We start from the raw sequence: 14,944 nt of genomic DNA, 5'->3' as shown, positions 1-14,944 counted from the left end.
ATACTTCTTGATCTGTATGAAATATTAATACAGAATCTAATACATTGCAATTGGATGATGTCCGGCCCCAGACATTCCGGTCGTCATAAACCAATTTAATCATCGCATAAAAAGGCCTTGCAAGCGATCAAAATGCCCACCAAAATGTAACCCAACCAATATGTCAGCCTGCTGATGACATGTTCATCTGGAAATCATTCAATCACATGCACTCACTTACTCTCAACAGCCTTCTCAACTCACCACCATGCTTATTTACCAGGTCCTCGAAAGGTCCTTCCTCAACCACTTCCCCCTTATCAACTACCACCACCCTGTCTGCCACCTGCATCATCTCCTTCGCATGGGTAATAATAACCACTGTTAAGCCACCACCGCGTCGGCCATCCCGCGCCCTCATCAACCTACTCACCGTGCGTTTAATAGCTGCCGCACTCTCAACGTCTAAGCTCGATGTGGCCTCATCCAAAATCAAGACTCGCGGCCGACGAATGAGTGCCCTGGCAATAACCAAGCGTTGCGTTTGGCCGCCAGACAAGCCAACACCTCCATCACCGACAATGGTATCGTACCCTGATGGAAGGGAAGAGATAAAATCATCGATCCCAGCTGCCTTAGCGGCAGCACGAACGTTCTCGAGTGTATTGTAGAAATTTGATTCCTCGAGCCCGTAACTGATGTTTTCACGGATGGAAATGGGGAATATCACGGGTCGTTGGGGAACGATGGATATCAGTGAGCGGAGCGTTGGGACGTGAATTTCTCGAAGGTCTAGGCCTCCAAGGGATATTGAACCCTCTTTTTGCCCTAGATGCCTAATTCTCCTAGTCTTGGTGGGGTAAAGTGCGAGAACAAGGGATGCGATGGTGGACTTGCCCGAACCAGAGCGACCTACAATGGCTGTGCAGGTGTTTTCATTGATGGTCAAGTTGAAGTTGTGCAAAACGAGTTTGTCTGGCTGGGCTGGATAGCTGAAATTAACAGCAGTGAATTTGATGGGTACCGGATGTAGGATACGCAGATGGCCTTCGTGCTCATGAGACCGATCGCTCGGTAGCCCTGCGAGCTGCAAAACCTGAGTGGCACTATCTCTAGAAGAGCTGATCTGTGGAACTAGCAGAGAATGTTGGTATTGAGTTGGAGATCGTATGCAAGAATTTAGCTCTTACCAAGGGAAAGGACCGCTTTAACATTGGCCATGCTAAACAGCAACATAGAAAAGACAGTCAAGATTGCCTTTGTGGAGTACTGCATCGAAGAAACCAATAATGCCCCATAGTAAAATACAAGAGCTGCATGAAACTGTTAGAGCCTGTAGTGAACTGCAAAGAGCTTTGCCACATACCGTAGACAAATACGATAGATGACTCTGACAAGCCAAACATGAAGCCCGTATAGCACCCTCTCTTTATCCCTATAGCTAGAGTCTCCAAGTTTGCAAGAAAATGCTTTCTGTGGAAGTAGGACTCCAGAGTGAGGGATCGAACGTTGCGAATATCCAAGAACGTCTCGGAGAATATACCCGACACGACCTCTGCTGCATTGTTACAGCGAGCTTCCCAATACCCGCTTACTTTCTCAAACACTCTTGTAAGCGCATAAAGGACCGGCGCACATGCGCAGCCAACCAAAGTTAGTCTCCAACATAGTGCCAGACCCCATACTGTGCCCATCACCATCATCACGGCAGCAACAAACATAAAGCCAGAGAATCTCCCCACAAGATTTCTCATTTCCTCGGCATTACGATCTAAACAATTAACTAAGCTTGAAGCATTGTTAGGACAATTCTCAAACCAAGTTTTAGGCTGTTGGACGATCCGACTGATTGCTTGGTGACGCAATCGATCGACCCAAGCATGCCCGCAACGTTCCAAAAGGTAGTGCAGCCAGAAGGACGCAATACCATTTGCAATCGACACGCCAAGGATGCCCAGTGCATAACGTAGAGCAGCTGGAAGACGGTCTTCAGTCAGGTAGAATGTGCTGAGCAACTGAGAGAATAGAAAAGCAAATGCCGGGGTGGCAGCAGCGTGAAAGAACGCAGCGATGAACCCCAATGTCAACAGAATATTTTCTGTCTTGGATAAAGAAGGCACAACAGTACGCAAGGTTTGGAATAGGGAACCTTGTTGATGAATGGACGGTGACGCCTCTGATATTGAAGCTTGATACCTAAGCTGCTCGACCTCTGAATGCTTGCTCAAAGGCGATAGTGCCGCGAATCTGGTGCCAAGTTCCCCTGAATGGGACATTGAACTTTGGAAATGGGCCGACGGTTCGAGCGAATGACTTGGGCTAGGCTGATTTGAAGATAAATGATAGCGCGACTGACGAAATACTGGGGAGTAAGACACCGGGGAAAAGACAAGACGGGAGCAATTATTGACTGAATAGTCTGGGCTCATTGGCCGGGGTAGAAAGCTCGGAGGCCTTTGGGAATCTGGATAGCCAACAAACGATACGGGACCTGACGTAATATCGCCCACTTCGCTGGACTTGATCCTAGCGCGTTTTGGCGAAGGAATGATAATGGGCTGATGTTGACTATCGAGCCCTGTCTTATATCCTTGACAAGATATTCTTCCATTATCCACGACATAGACAAAGTCTTGCTCGTCTATCTGAGATAGATCATGCGTGATAATAACTGTAGTCTTTCCTTTTCTCCATTTCCGAAGGGAGTCCATAATGGCTATTCGTGTATAATAGTCCAAGGCGCTTGTTGATTCATCCATGATAAGAATAGGCGTATCCCTCAGATGCGACCTGGCTAAAGCTACCCGCTGTCGCTGTCCGCCACTAAGGCGGTCACCGCCCAGCCCAACCACGGTATCAAGGCCGTTAGGCATGGACTGGACAGTTTCTTTCAAGTGCGCAAAAGAGACGCAGCCGACAATATCATCCAGCCTAACACCGACAGGGTCTTGAGCACCGAAAGCGATATTTCTAATGATTGATTCGTTGAAGAGCGGGCTTTGTTGCTGCACCAAAGTGATATTGTTCCGAATCCAGTTGATGTCCAAAGAATGAATTGGAACACCGTCAATCAATATTTCCCCAGAAGCGGGAGCATAAAACCTCAACAATAGATTTCCTAGGGTGCTTTTCCCTGATCCACTCCTCCCAACGACAAAAGTGATATTGCCAGCGGGAAAGAAGAAGGAGCAGCGGTTCAAAACCAAGCGATCGGGTTGAGATGGATACGCAAAGGTGACCTCAAAGGAGTCAACATGTGCCTTGGAAAGCGGAATCGAAACTTACATTGTCGAATTTTATGTCCCCATCGCAAAATTGCGGAGTTTTGTTCTCGCTCATCAATCCACTCGAGCCGTTGATCGGGTGCACATGGCCAAGAATGTCCTTGAGGGCTGTCGCCGCGGCCCTTCCCTTTTCAAGGACAAGCAGCTGAGGAATGATATTCTCGATTGACTGCGTGGCTTGGAGGCATGCCCAGAATGTGGTTAAGACTTGTCCTGGATTCAACTTTCCGACTGAAACAAGATAGGCTCCATACCAAAAGCCCTGAACGAACATTCCAAACGTTAACATGTGGATAGATCCTATTTCGATAGCAGTAAATCGTACTTGTTTGAGGTAGTGACGGGCAGCCGCGCGAATTGCAGACATATAATTTTCTATTTCCAGGGCCTGTCCATTCATTACTTTAACGACGTCGATCGAGTAAACAGCGTTGCTGGAAAATTTAGAGGCTCTATCCAATTCTTGCCGCTGTGCTTTGATCTCCGGCTGTATTTTCATCGAGATTACGGATATGACCACAGCACAGACAGGAACCGTGGCAAGGGAGATAAGAGTAAGGCTCCATGAGATATAAAGCGCCAGTATGAGGCCAGTGAGAGACGCGACCATGCCCTGGAATACAGAGCCCAAAGGCTGAGAAACTGCCAACTGGAAATCTCGCATGTGTCTAGAAAAGTTATCAGCTTAAAGTTGTCATTCAATCAATTTGGCACAAGGTCGCTTACGATTGAATGCGTGGTAGAAGCGCAGTGACTCCATCTGTAGTCAAATCAAACCATTTCGTTTCCTTAGCGAGCAATTCTTTGAAAAGCTCGTCGCGAGCTCTCTTTACCTGCAATTCTCCAAAAACAATCCATAAAGAAAGATAGGCAGACTGGATAAACCAAATGGAGAGTCCCAAGGCAAACAGGAATATGCAATTGACGGAGATTGCATCCATCAGCTGTGCTGTGGCGATCGAATGGGCGCCAAAATTCGTAAGCTCATTGAAGATGCGACCAAGTATGATTGCAAGAAGAGGAAATGTGAGTCCACTCGCGAGGGCAAATATCACTGCTGCAAGGAAGGGTATGATATGCCTCCTTGTTGTGAAGTAAAATAACGACATCCATGTCCTCTCCGGTCCTGGGTCGCAAACAGAAACTGTTTCTGCTAACATCTCTCCTGCCAATGTTTCTGAAGCCATGGAAATGCTTGATGCCAGTGGACTGTCTCCAGAAATCAGATATCATTGTTCGGGTTTAAGCTAATTTGAAGAGGAAAGGAAGGTAAGAACATGCGACGGTTAGCCTTTCTGCTCGTGAGCGTGGGATTCAACACAATAGATCCCGGATGGATATGAGAATAGATTGGTGGAGAGTGAAGATAATGATCCCAGAGACATGGCGGAATGTATGTCAATAGGAGTTCTTGGAGGCTCTCTTGCTATTGTTCTCGTATATTGTTCCAAAGCACCACAGTAACAAAGAAACGCCGTCAGAAGCGATAGATATGTACGGAGTCAGCCATATGGAGGACATATATGCATTTTCCCATCAAAACCGAAAAACTAATCCAATGGAAACTTCTTATCTCCAAGAAATGGCGCAAAGCCATTTTTGGCGCTCGGTGCATGGCGAGCTGTTTGGCAAGATGATAGGTTGGCGCAACAGGCCCATGCTTCAATCCCTCTTTTAGTCCACGGGAATTCTCAAGAAAAAGAGGGGGCGTCGATCTCACGCGTCCAGCTGCAGCCTCTCGCAACGAGCCTTTCAAAGTGATATCACCGTGTCAGCGATGCCAGACGGTATTTGTTTTCGCCCTGGGGCAGGTTTTGTGAGGTCCAAATCGCACGGCCGGAAGCACAGAGTCCGGCTCCCGAGACGAGCCTTGGTTGGAAGCCAAGACAGGGCTGCAACCCAAATTGTGAGTGTCCATGGTATTCCAACTTTTCTAATCCACACTCCGTTCCTCTGGATGTGGGTTTTAGGTCGTCAAGGAGCTTGATTTCTGCCTCAGGGGACTTGATTTTATGACTCGTGGTACTCCTGGTATACGTTTATCTCTCTATCGTGGTCCGACGACCATCCAACGAGATTATAATTACATGGAATCCGCGAACAAGAGACTGTTAAATGTCTGGATTGCCCACGAAAATCGAGCAAATCCCAGTTTGCAGGCCAAAAGAGTTCGCCTTAAAAGTGTTTTACCTCGCCGCCAGCCTTGCACAGCCAGACGCCACCGCGCAAACCTCGACTGCAAGCTGCATACAAAGTGGATAAGCACTGTCGATCCAGCCCTACTGAAATTTCGTCGCATGCCGGCTCTTAACAAGTGAGCATTTGTCTCACTGCCATCAAAATCTACGTTTTCAACATGCTGAAGGGGCCATCCAAACCATCAGCTTCAGGAAGATTTATTTGTGAAGATGAATCCATGCAGGCAAATTAGAGTTGGATTTGGGCAAGTTTTTGATTATTTTACGTCAATTGATGGGAGAGAAACGCCGAAAAAGCAGAGTTGTCTCTTAGGATGGCAATAAATACATGAAAACCTGCACGAGCACCGCTCCAGACAAGCATCCAGCTGCGTTATTTAAAGATGTAAGAAGCATAAGATGTTGGAGTTAACCGAATTGAGAATACACACGCATACACACGAGCGATCAATAACTGAACCTCTCAGATTCGAACTCACTGAGTTACTCCCCACAACTTCCCCTCTGGGCTAGACTTGATTGCCAGCTCGATCAAGTGAGAAAATGTCGCTAGTTTTAATTCACCAAATGAAGACAAATTCTCACAACACTCGCATGGTCAAACGCACCGTGACGACGAGCAGCTGCCTCAATCGCTCAGCACTGAACCCGTCGGTATGGAATTTGCCAGGTTGAAGCAAATCGTTATCTGCCTGGGCATTTAGGTCGTGGCTCGGTGCCGGTTATCTCGATTTTACGATGGTAGGTAGAAGGTCCATGTTTGTCAGGGCCAAGTCACTTTGTGAAGTTCGGCACTAGGCAGTTGTCCAGGTCATGGGAAGCGATAGAGGTTGGCTGGCAAGTATCATTTTGGCAAACTAGCCTAGAAGAGTCCGGATGGGTGATGAGAGGTAATAGACCCCATCATCCAAAGACAACTAGCTATCATGAACTTCGGAGCACCGACGGCTGATTAGGGATGATATACTACATCTGGGGCATATATTAACCAACGATTTTAAGCTTAGATGCCGATCTCAGCCCACGGTTATGATGAAGCTATAACCACGTAGCTTTTGAATAAGGTGATGGCAATTGAACATGGACTCGATCCGACAATAACACCACTACGGTCTTCAAAGACTTTGCGCGGCTAAGTTTAAAGAGCCAAAAGGCCAAAATTTTGCTTTGCTGCCTTGGGTTTCCAGTCAACTCCGTCCTTTCAGCAAGTGTCAAATGGAATTAGGAGTAGGCTAAGCACTTCAAAGAGAAAAGGATTGGAATTCCAGCGAACCACTTGCAGTTGCTAGTCTAACAAACGTATTCATCCAAAAGCATCTCCAAACGAGCAAAAGTGATTTTTCAACTAGGTACGGAGTAGCCCTATACAGAATAAGTAGCTTACCTTGAACTAAACTTTCATCTGCCCAGAAAAAGTCTCATCGAGCCCAAGGCCCATCGTCCGGTGCTGGCCAAAAAAAAAAAAGTCCTCCGTGAGTAGCCAGTCTCCACTGCGTGGAGGCGCACTCACCATGCCAATGGTGCATGAAATATATGACCGCATCTTGTTCAAAAGTTAACTGCATAGTTACTCTATACAAGCTTTTCGGTCCCGTCCCTACAGATAGCCTTATGAATAAAGCGATTCCTTCAGGCGTACGGCCTTGGTAGAAGGAATGAGACTTCCACATTTTCGATATTCGTTGCCACTAGTAAGGTAACTAGCGGCTATCAAAAGGGAACGAAGGCGAAGATCATCACTGCTTGCTGGATACCTTGCCCAGTCGGTACGTCATAGGTGGGATTCCACATATGTTCTCCACCGATTTTCCTCAAGGTCCGAAAGGCAAAAGTAAAAGAGAACTAGCGGTTATCAGCGTTCCGGGCTACATAGAGTTTCCAACGTTGACTGATTTTACTTTGATGCGGTGGCACGTATGTGGTCCGATTTGCTATGTGTGAAATGGAAACCATGGAACTGAAACACCCCGGCTTTTATCCTGGAGTGGCTTGCCGATGCGCAGCCCAATCTCTACATAGTACGCAGTCCGTACGGAGTACATCTGTACACTTATTCGCCCCGCCGATAAGATCTCCGACGCTTGATCCAAGGTGTTGGGGTTCCCCATGGAGACTGACCCAGAGATTTTCTCGCCGGCCATGACCTCCAAGGCTTCGTGGAGCGGTTTGAGCTTCCAGTTTCCACTATGTCAGTTGACTCGAGCCGGAGCGCCAGGGATATGAGGCGCCTGACCATCTTCCTTGTTTGGCACGGCGGAAGATACTAGCTCGCAGAGTTTGCAATACTGGGGGATTTAAAAGCTCCAGATGCTCCACGTCGGTCGAACATAAAATTATGCGTCGGCAAAAGTTGGCTAAGATCGTCATCTTAGCTACGGGGTAGTTGCCTCTTTTCCTTTGCCTTTTTTTTTTGCCGTCCATCCCTTGACACCCCTTCCACTACACCTTCGTGTGCATCTGATATATCAGTGGAGATATAACTATTGCCAACTTCTTACATATCTCGCAAGAAGTGAGAAATGGAAAAACTTAGAGATTATATCCATTTTGGGCGAAATAGAGCCTCATCTGAATTGGAAAAGGATGTCTCCGCTCAACATGCAGAGGCCCAAGCCGGCCAGTTCGTGGAAACTCCAATCCGATGGGTGACATTGCACTCAGTTATCATGGGGATGTTCGTCTCCATGGGTGGATTTCTCTTTGGCTATGATACCGGCCAGATTTCTGGAATCCTGGCCATGGAGGATTTCTTGAAAAGGTTTGGTGAGAAAGACGCCACCGGGGATGGCTATCATTTCAGCAACGTTAGGTCTGGTTTGATCGTGGCAATAGTAAGTGTCTTCGCGCATTGTCGTGGAGCTTCGGATGACAAAGCTAATGATCGATATGTGTCGTGTATAGCTTTCTGTCGGTACTTTGATGGGCGCGTTGATTGCTGGACCCATTGCAGACCGACTGGGGCGGAAGTGGTCAATATCTTCATGGTGTATTGTGCTCGCTGTCGGTATCATTGTCCAAGTGGCTTCAGAAGCACCAGACTGGTGGCAAGTTGTTATTGGTCGTTGGATCGCTGGTCTTGGAGTCGGTGCTCTCTCGCTCCTGGTACCTCTATACCAGGGTGAGAGTGCCCCTAAGCACATCAGGGGTGCTATGATCAGGTAGGATACTACCGAGCACAAAGAGGCGAAAGCACCACGCTAACATTTTATTTTTAGTACCTATCAACTCTTTATTACCTTAGGTATATTCGTCGCAAATTGTATCAACTACGGAACTGAGGGAATTGACAACACTGGCTCGTGGAGAATTCCGATGGCGGTCACTTTCCTTTGGCTTCTCATTCTAGGGTTTGGAATGATGTTCTTCCCCGAGTCCCCACGGTATGCTTACCGCCAAGGCAAGATCGCGGAAGCAAAGAGAACAATGATGAAGTTCTACGGAATTCCTGAAAATCATAAAAGGCTACATGAAGAATTCGTCGAGATCCAGCAAAAGTACGAAGAGGATATGGCTGCCAAAGATGAAAGTTGGTGGCAAATGTTCCGTGCGCCTAGAATGAGATATAGGCTCCTGCTTGGCATCATCCTTCAAGCACTTCAACAGCTGACCGGTGCTAATTACTTCTTCTACTATGGCACCGTTATCTTTAAAGGCGCTGGCGTCGAGAACAGCTATGTAACTCAAATGATTCTCGGAGCTGTCAATTTTGGCAGTACATTTCTCGGTTTATACAACATTGAACACTTTGGCCGCCGCAAATCCTTGATCGTGGGTGCGGGATGGATGTTCATTTGCTTCCTTATCTTTGCATCTGTTGGCCACTTCGCTCTGGATTTGGAGCGCCCCGAGAGCACTCCCAAGGCAGGCACTGCCATGGTTGTCTTCGCCTGTCTGTTCATTCTTGGATTCGCAAGTACATGGGGCCCCATGATCTGGGCCATCGTCGCAGAATTATACCCATCTCGCTACCGTGCACGATCAATGGCTCTCGCCACCGCGTCTAACTGGCTCTGGAACTTCCTCATCGGCTTCTTTACCCCCTTTATCACCGAGAAGATTGATTTCAGATACGGCTATGTTTTCGCCGGATGTCTGTTTCTCGCAGCGGCCACTGTGTATTTCGGGGTTATTGAAGGCTCGGGCCGCACCTTGGAAGAATTGGATACGTTGTATATTCTCAGGGTCAAACCATGGCAGAGTGCCAAATATGAACTCCCGCCGGTTGAGGAGTTGCCTCTCGAAAATAGAACGGCCGGCACTTCTCACGCCTCGTCTCATGAAGAGGCTGATCTGAACCGCCCAACGTCGGAACAGAAGAATTATGATTAAAGCGATGATCATCACAAATGTTCATAAAATCAACTTCAGCGTAGGTTTAAGATGTTTACCCTCTTTTCTCCCCGCTTGATAAGGGCGTTGAGTCGAACACTGCAAAACTGAAATTAAATACATACATTTTTTATATGCAATGCCAATGTCGCATAAATGTGTCCCTCTTTGTCTTTTTCATGCATCATTTCCCGAAGATTAGCCCCCTCTCTTAGACTTACATTAGATTAGCTTGTTTGTCATTCTTTAGCATATGTATGGCATAGCGATGGACTCTCTTTGGATAATTGTGCTGTAGCCAATTCATGTATGTATATTTACATGGTCTGTAACTTGACTCTTCGTTGGACAATCTATTGATCTTATCAGAGACGGGCTGACCGTACAATAGACAATATTCAGTCCGGGCTCCAGAATCAAACTAAAATTCACAGTGTAGTGCATGGCAAAGCAAGAACTGTATCTGCCGACCTTATGTAGCATGTATGTATATAGAGTACAAGTCTGGTGTTTCGTGAAACTGATGCTGACTTCAAAATGCATCGCAACATATGCAAATTCAAGCTGAATTTTCAATTCAGCAATCGATGTGCAAGAGTCCAGGCACGTATAATAGGTAGATGGAGCTGTTTAAGTTGAACACCATTAGCTGCACGAAGTATTCTAAGCCCCTTTTTGGGACTCTTCATAAATCCAGTCATTGAGGCCTTCTCGGTTTCTAGAATGGAAGCTTTAGCGGAAAGAAGAAATATCAGATAGCCGTCGACCTGCTCACCTTGCGATCTCTATGGCATAGAATTGCATTCGAATCACTGGAATTCCCAAGATCAAAACGTCATTAGCAATGTCTTCCAAAGGGGCCTCAGCAAACCGCATGGTTATCAAATCATGTCAGAGTCGATGGTGAATGGGACATACCGAACATGGTTTCCTTCTCACCATACTCCCACTTCGGATTTTTCCTTAGCAACGTCCCAAAATTGTAATCATTAACCTTCTTCTCGTACGCCATAGCAAAATTGCGCCACTTCTCTTTTCCCTCTTTGCTTTTCATTTGGTCTTCATCAATAGTGCCTTTGACATCGAAGCCAGGAAATTCATTCCTGAAATGCTCATATATCTCGTCATCTAATTTCGTAAGTCGTAATTTGGAGCCAGGTGTTTTCTCGAGGATAGCCCAGTAAGTTGCCATTTGCTGGACAGCTAATGAAAGCGCCCAAAATTCAGTATGCTTGTTACTGGTCTTAAAGGGAGGAAGGAAAGCCTTTGGTTGTAGGCATTGACGAACCTTTCACTGCAAACTGCTTCTCAATCTGCAGAAGCAAAAGGATTTTTATGTTAGTACTGTTGATGTAAAATAGGGGAAAAAGAAAAATCAAAGCCATTGTTTATAACACACATCTTCCAAGTTCTCTGCCTTCTCTGGATCAAATCCTGCTGGTACTGGTTGTGACATTTTGATTTTTTCGTTGGAGAGAGTCCTTCGAGACGGAGCTGTTCGCTCAGCCAATTCGATCGTGACAGTCGTTTAAATTCAAATGCTGAGTTAAATGGGGTATATAGCACAATTCAAATGGTTCAGGGAAAAATAGCAATCCAATTAGTAGGATATTTCGACCTTTACACCAAAAATCGTCACGCTGTGTATAAATGCCCCTCGTCCAATGCCCCTCGTCCCCATGAAGCTTCACGAACCTGCAGGTGGCTTCGGGACGGTTCAAGCCACATATGTGGCTCATGTGCTAAACTATTTTCGATGACGCCACAGATGACATAACTAGCTAACTAACCACGTAACTTAATCTACCACCAAGCGAAAAACCAAAATATACTCCGTACATTCAAATCTCAACTTTTTGCTCTCTTATATCTTAACAAGTTTATGTCTGATCATTATAATATGAAGAAGATACTATACAGATATAATAAACTTTGTAAATTATAAGAATTATCTAAATATAATAATTATTTCTTAAGTTAAAGTATTTTATTGTCTTTTTACTGGAACAATGTTGTAAGAGAGCAAAAGTTGAGATTTGTATGTATATTTTGGTGTCTCACTCGGGCGGCGGTCCCGCCCGGGGGTGGATTACATTGGTTAACTGGAGCTGAAACTTCAAAGTTGTGCTTTGGGCCGAGTCAGCTGACGGAACCCCACAGCGGACATATCTTTGAATGCGCTTCTGCTGGCCGCCATTCCCCGGATTCGGCGGAATCCAAGTTCTGCAATGGAGGTGAAAACAAAGGAAGCTTTGATAAATTGGCGAGAGTGACGTAGTTACACGGGTTCCCGTTGAGAACCACGGGCTATCTCCGGTTATAATGACACCTACTCCGTACAATCAGGTTCTTTGGCCTTGGATGGCCGAAAAATTTGCCTTGACATCTCTGCCGAGAAAAAACTGCAATGGTCATTGCGTTCTCATTCTTTAGTTAGTGCCCCTTACGGAGCATTCCATATTTGCATTGAAATTAGAATTAATAGATTGGAAAAACCTTGCTTTCCAAGCCAACATTTCCTCCCAGTATCATACTCCGTACATTTGTCAAAATTCAAACAAAAACAGGAAGCGTTAGAGGCGCTCGTAGCCGATTGGCAGAGATAATAAATGAGATAATAGGTTGCATCGAGCGTTAATCAAGATCGTCCAGCTCTTCAAAGCGGCCCTCGCTAAGTGCAGTTTTGACAGGGTTTTCGACGTTAACAACGCCCGTTGCTCGAAGCCTACGGTTGTCAGTCAGAAACAGACTAAACTTTAGAGGGGCAAAGAGCTACCTTTCAAAAAGGACGAAGAGCCTTTCTGCCTCTCTTTCCTTTTCTTCCATTGTCATTGGAGGTCCGGTATCCTGGGGCTCAGCATCAAGCCTTTGGCCAGTGATCGGGTTTATCGGGACGGTTTGCTCGCCTGGCTTCGTGGGTCTCGTGCTGAATGCCTCCTTTGCAGTTTCGGGGATAGACATATTGTGGGACATAAGAAATCCCGCGGCAAACCCATAACCAACATTCCTCACAAAATCACTGGCGTTACGGCCAGATAGTTCAAACATCAGCGCTGATATGCCTTCTCTTAGATGAGGAGCAACAGGGGATGTCGAAAGACGCAGAAGTCTCGAAGACAGTGTATTCGACTGTCCAATTGGTAGGTCTCTCTCGCTGTCGTCTGGAAGAAGAAGCCATTCCATATACTTCCGGGACCCTTCAGGTGCGATATCGTAGATTTTCCTTAGGAGGGTGAGAAGGGGTAGCGCCAACGTATCCAAGTGGGAAGGTTTATGCACCGCAACGGCTTGGTCCAAGATATTAATCAACTTATCAACGTTGCAGTTTTGATCAAACTTCGGAAAGAGAGGATTCGTGCTGAAATGGTTCGTTTTCTTGGCCTCAAGGTCGAGATTAAGTAAAGCGTTGATTAAATAGTTCACAGGTGCCTGGAGCGGTGGCGTGGGTATCTCAATGTGGTTTAAAATCTTCAATATATGGGGAATCGAAGGAGAAAATGCATCGACCTGGTCAGGGTAATAGCTAGTCACGTTATACATCAGCTTGAGAGTTTCTGATAGACCGAGCTCATCAATCTGCGTCAGTTCCTTCTTTTTGCCTTTAGAAAATTGTTTTGAATGCCGATATATGTGCTGGATATGTACGTTAGCCGCAGATGGAAGAAAAGCCGAAAGCGTCATCGCTAGACATACATTGTTCATGCTTTCTCCCAAGGCGTGCTCGTCAAATAGCTTATTAAAATCCAAATTAGAACCGTACGTTGTAAAAAATAGGAGACGGGCGGCTAGGAATTCATCGTCTGAATTGTCTTCCTTCACCATAATGAGTTAGCAGCTTTGTTGGAACAACCACGCCTGTCAGAACTCACTTTGAGCTTCTCAGCCGCCTTATGCCCATTTCCCAAGTCCACAAATATTTGACGAGTCTCTTTTTCGAGGAAGAGAGCATTCGCAAGACAACGAAGGGCTTCTCGAGATATTTCAACGTCCTTTTCCCCAAATCCGTATGAGGAGAGAACATCGATTCCCTAATCACCGGTTAATTCGGCGACAGATGGGTCTGCGTATAATTTCCATGCCTCTTTTTCAAAAATGGGACCAGCATTCTCGGGTTTGCGCCCATGAACGCGAAGCTTTTGAAGAACTTCAATGCGTCCTATGAAAACCTGCCTTAGCAAATGCAAAATATTCGGCGATACGCTATCCACATACTGGCACGCTCAAGTCTTCTCTCACCGAAATCTCTCTTGAGGATGTCAAGAAGCCGTGTGACCTCTTCGAGCTTTTCTACCCCCCGCGTTAGCCGCAGTGATGACCTGGGAGAGATTATGGGTGGGGAAAGCATCGTCGTTGCGCCACCCTGTAAAGAACGCACCTTGGCCATGTAGTTCGGGCGTATCCATGCTGACGATAGAGAATGACTTCGAGTGAAGTCCGAAGCTGTTCCTCAAGCTGCTACAGTCAAGAGGAGGAAGGTTGAAACGTTAAGAAGTTTCGGGGCCCAACTGAGCTGCCGTCGTGGTGGGCCAGGAGTTAGGTAAGGTCAATGATCGGTTGCGACCCGAAGCTCCTCAAACAAAGTCGCGAACAAACACCCCGGCGTTTATAGCCGGATCGCAAAGACAGTGCTTCAGTTCTAGGGCGCGCAAATTGGAGGAAGTAGCCTAGCTTGGATTTACAGCATAAATACTACTTACTAAATATCTGGGCTTTGGCCTGGCTGATAAGAGCTTTTCCCGCATTCAATCGAGAGTTAATGAGCTAAAAAAATCGTCCCGCTGACCGGTCCCGGCGCCTCCAACCCAGCTCCCACCAATTGCGGTGCACCATTGATGGGTGAGGTTCAAAGCTCCGGAAACGAAGTTGACCATCATGCAAGAAATCTGCTGCGAGATCATCACCTGATAGCTGTCATTCATCAGGTGCCTGGATTTTGACAAAACTTTCCTTCAATGACCATTGCATGGATTAGATATCTGCCCCGTGAACAGTCCTCATTATGAAATTTTAGCTTTACCACCGCTACAGGAAGAAAACCAAGGCATAGGGACACAAAGAGTACAGGATTCTCCAGGATCTCGTCCAGGATAACGTGCAGCACCGTCCAAGCAGCCATTACCTATGTGGCTACTGTTCATTCTGGACCACTCCTCT

The 14,944-nt window shown here is 46.4% G+C and overlaps 5 protein-coding genes across 5 annotated transcripts; 2 read left to right on the top strand and 3 right to left on the bottom strand.

Moving 5' to 3' along the window:
* Nucleotides 1-202: 202 nt before the first annotated feature.
* Nucleotides 203-4,423, bottom strand: D8B26_004534 (uncharacterized protein; the record flags this gene model as incomplete). The annotated part of the gene is made up of 5 exons (XM_003070315.2): nucleotides 203-1,113; nucleotides 1,170-1,292; nucleotides 1,346-3,218; nucleotides 3,265-3,931; nucleotides 3,990-4,423. The coding sequence occupies 5 exons, from the start codon at nucleotides 4,421-4,423 to the stop codon at nucleotides 203-205; spliced, it is 4,008 nt and encodes a 1,335-aa protein (XP_003070361.2).
* An 852-nt stretch (nucleotides 4,424-5,275) lies between these two features.
* D8B26_004533 (uncharacterized protein) lies at nucleotides 5,276-5,581 on the top strand (the record flags this gene model as incomplete). Its single annotated transcript, XM_066124520.1, has 1 exon — nucleotides 5,276-5,581. One exon carries the CDS (start codon nucleotides 5,276-5,278, stop codon nucleotides 5,579-5,581), a length of 306 nt encoding a protein of 101 aa, XP_065980601.1.
* Nucleotides 5,582-7,980: 2,399 nt separating this feature from the next.
* HXT1 (hexose transporter hxt1) lies at nucleotides 7,981-9,790 on the top strand (the record flags this gene model as incomplete). The annotated part of the gene is made up of 3 exons (XM_003065049.2): nucleotides 7,981-8,292; nucleotides 8,363-8,619; nucleotides 8,677-9,790. 3 exons carry the CDS (start codon nucleotides 7,981-7,983, stop codon nucleotides 9,788-9,790), a joined length of 1,683 nt encoding a protein of 560 aa, XP_003065095.2.
* Nucleotides 9,791-10,077: 287 nt separating this feature from the next.
* D8B26_004531 (uncharacterized protein) lies at nucleotides 10,078-11,468 on the bottom strand. Its single transcript, XM_003065048.2, has 5 exons — nucleotides 11,190-11,468; nucleotides 11,079-11,103; nucleotides 10,709-10,993; nucleotides 10,566-10,602; nucleotides 10,078-10,508 (listed from the first exon to the last, which is right to left on the bottom strand). Exons 1-5 carry the CDS (start codon nucleotides 11,244-11,246, stop codon nucleotides 10,454-10,456), a joined length of 459 nt encoding a protein of 152 aa, XP_003065094.1. The 5' UTR covers nucleotides 11,247-11,468; the 3' UTR covers nucleotides 10,078-10,453.
* Nucleotides 11,469-12,424: 956 nt separating this feature from the next.
* On the bottom strand, nucleotides 12,425-14,193 carry D8B26_004530 (uncharacterized protein; the record flags this gene model as incomplete). The annotated part of the gene is made up of 7 exons (XM_003065047.2): nucleotides 12,425-12,515; nucleotides 12,567-13,423; nucleotides 13,484-13,603; nucleotides 13,660-13,818; nucleotides 13,870-13,946; nucleotides 14,003-14,077; nucleotides 14,166-14,193. The coding sequence occupies 7 exons, from the start codon at nucleotides 14,191-14,193 to the stop codon at nucleotides 12,425-12,427; spliced, it is 1,407 nt and encodes a 468-aa protein (XP_003065093.2).
* Between the last annotated feature and the right edge of the window lie 751 nt (nucleotides 14,194-14,944).

The sequence above is a fragment of the Coccidioides posadasii genome, chromosome 2 (assembly GCF_018416015.2).
Source record: "Coccidioides posadasii str. Silveira chromosome 2, complete sequence".
Classification (NCBI taxonomy): Eukaryota; Fungi; Ascomycota; class Eurotiomycetes; order Onygenales; family Onygenaceae; genus Coccidioides; species Coccidioides posadasii.
The sequence above is the reverse complement of the archived record's forward strand: the minus strand, read 5'-3'. Positions and strand labels throughout refer to the sequence as shown.

What these genes read in the sequence shown, in the direction of transcription:
- D8B26_004531 (XM_003065048.2), bottom strand. Translation starts at nt 11,246, where the DNA reads ATGTCACAACCAGTACCAGCAGGATTTGATCCAGAGAAGGCAGAGAAC. An exon ending in AGGCAGAGAACTTGGAAGAT is followed by an intron (nt 11,104 to 11,189) that starts GTGTGTTATAAA and finishes TTGCTTCTGCAG; the next exon opens with ATTGAGAAGCAGTTTGCAGT. An exon ending in TGAGAAGGAAACCATGTTCG is followed by an intron (nt 10,603 to 10,708) that starts GTATGTCCCATT and finishes TGGGAATTCCAG; the next exon opens with TGATTCGAATGCAATTCTAT.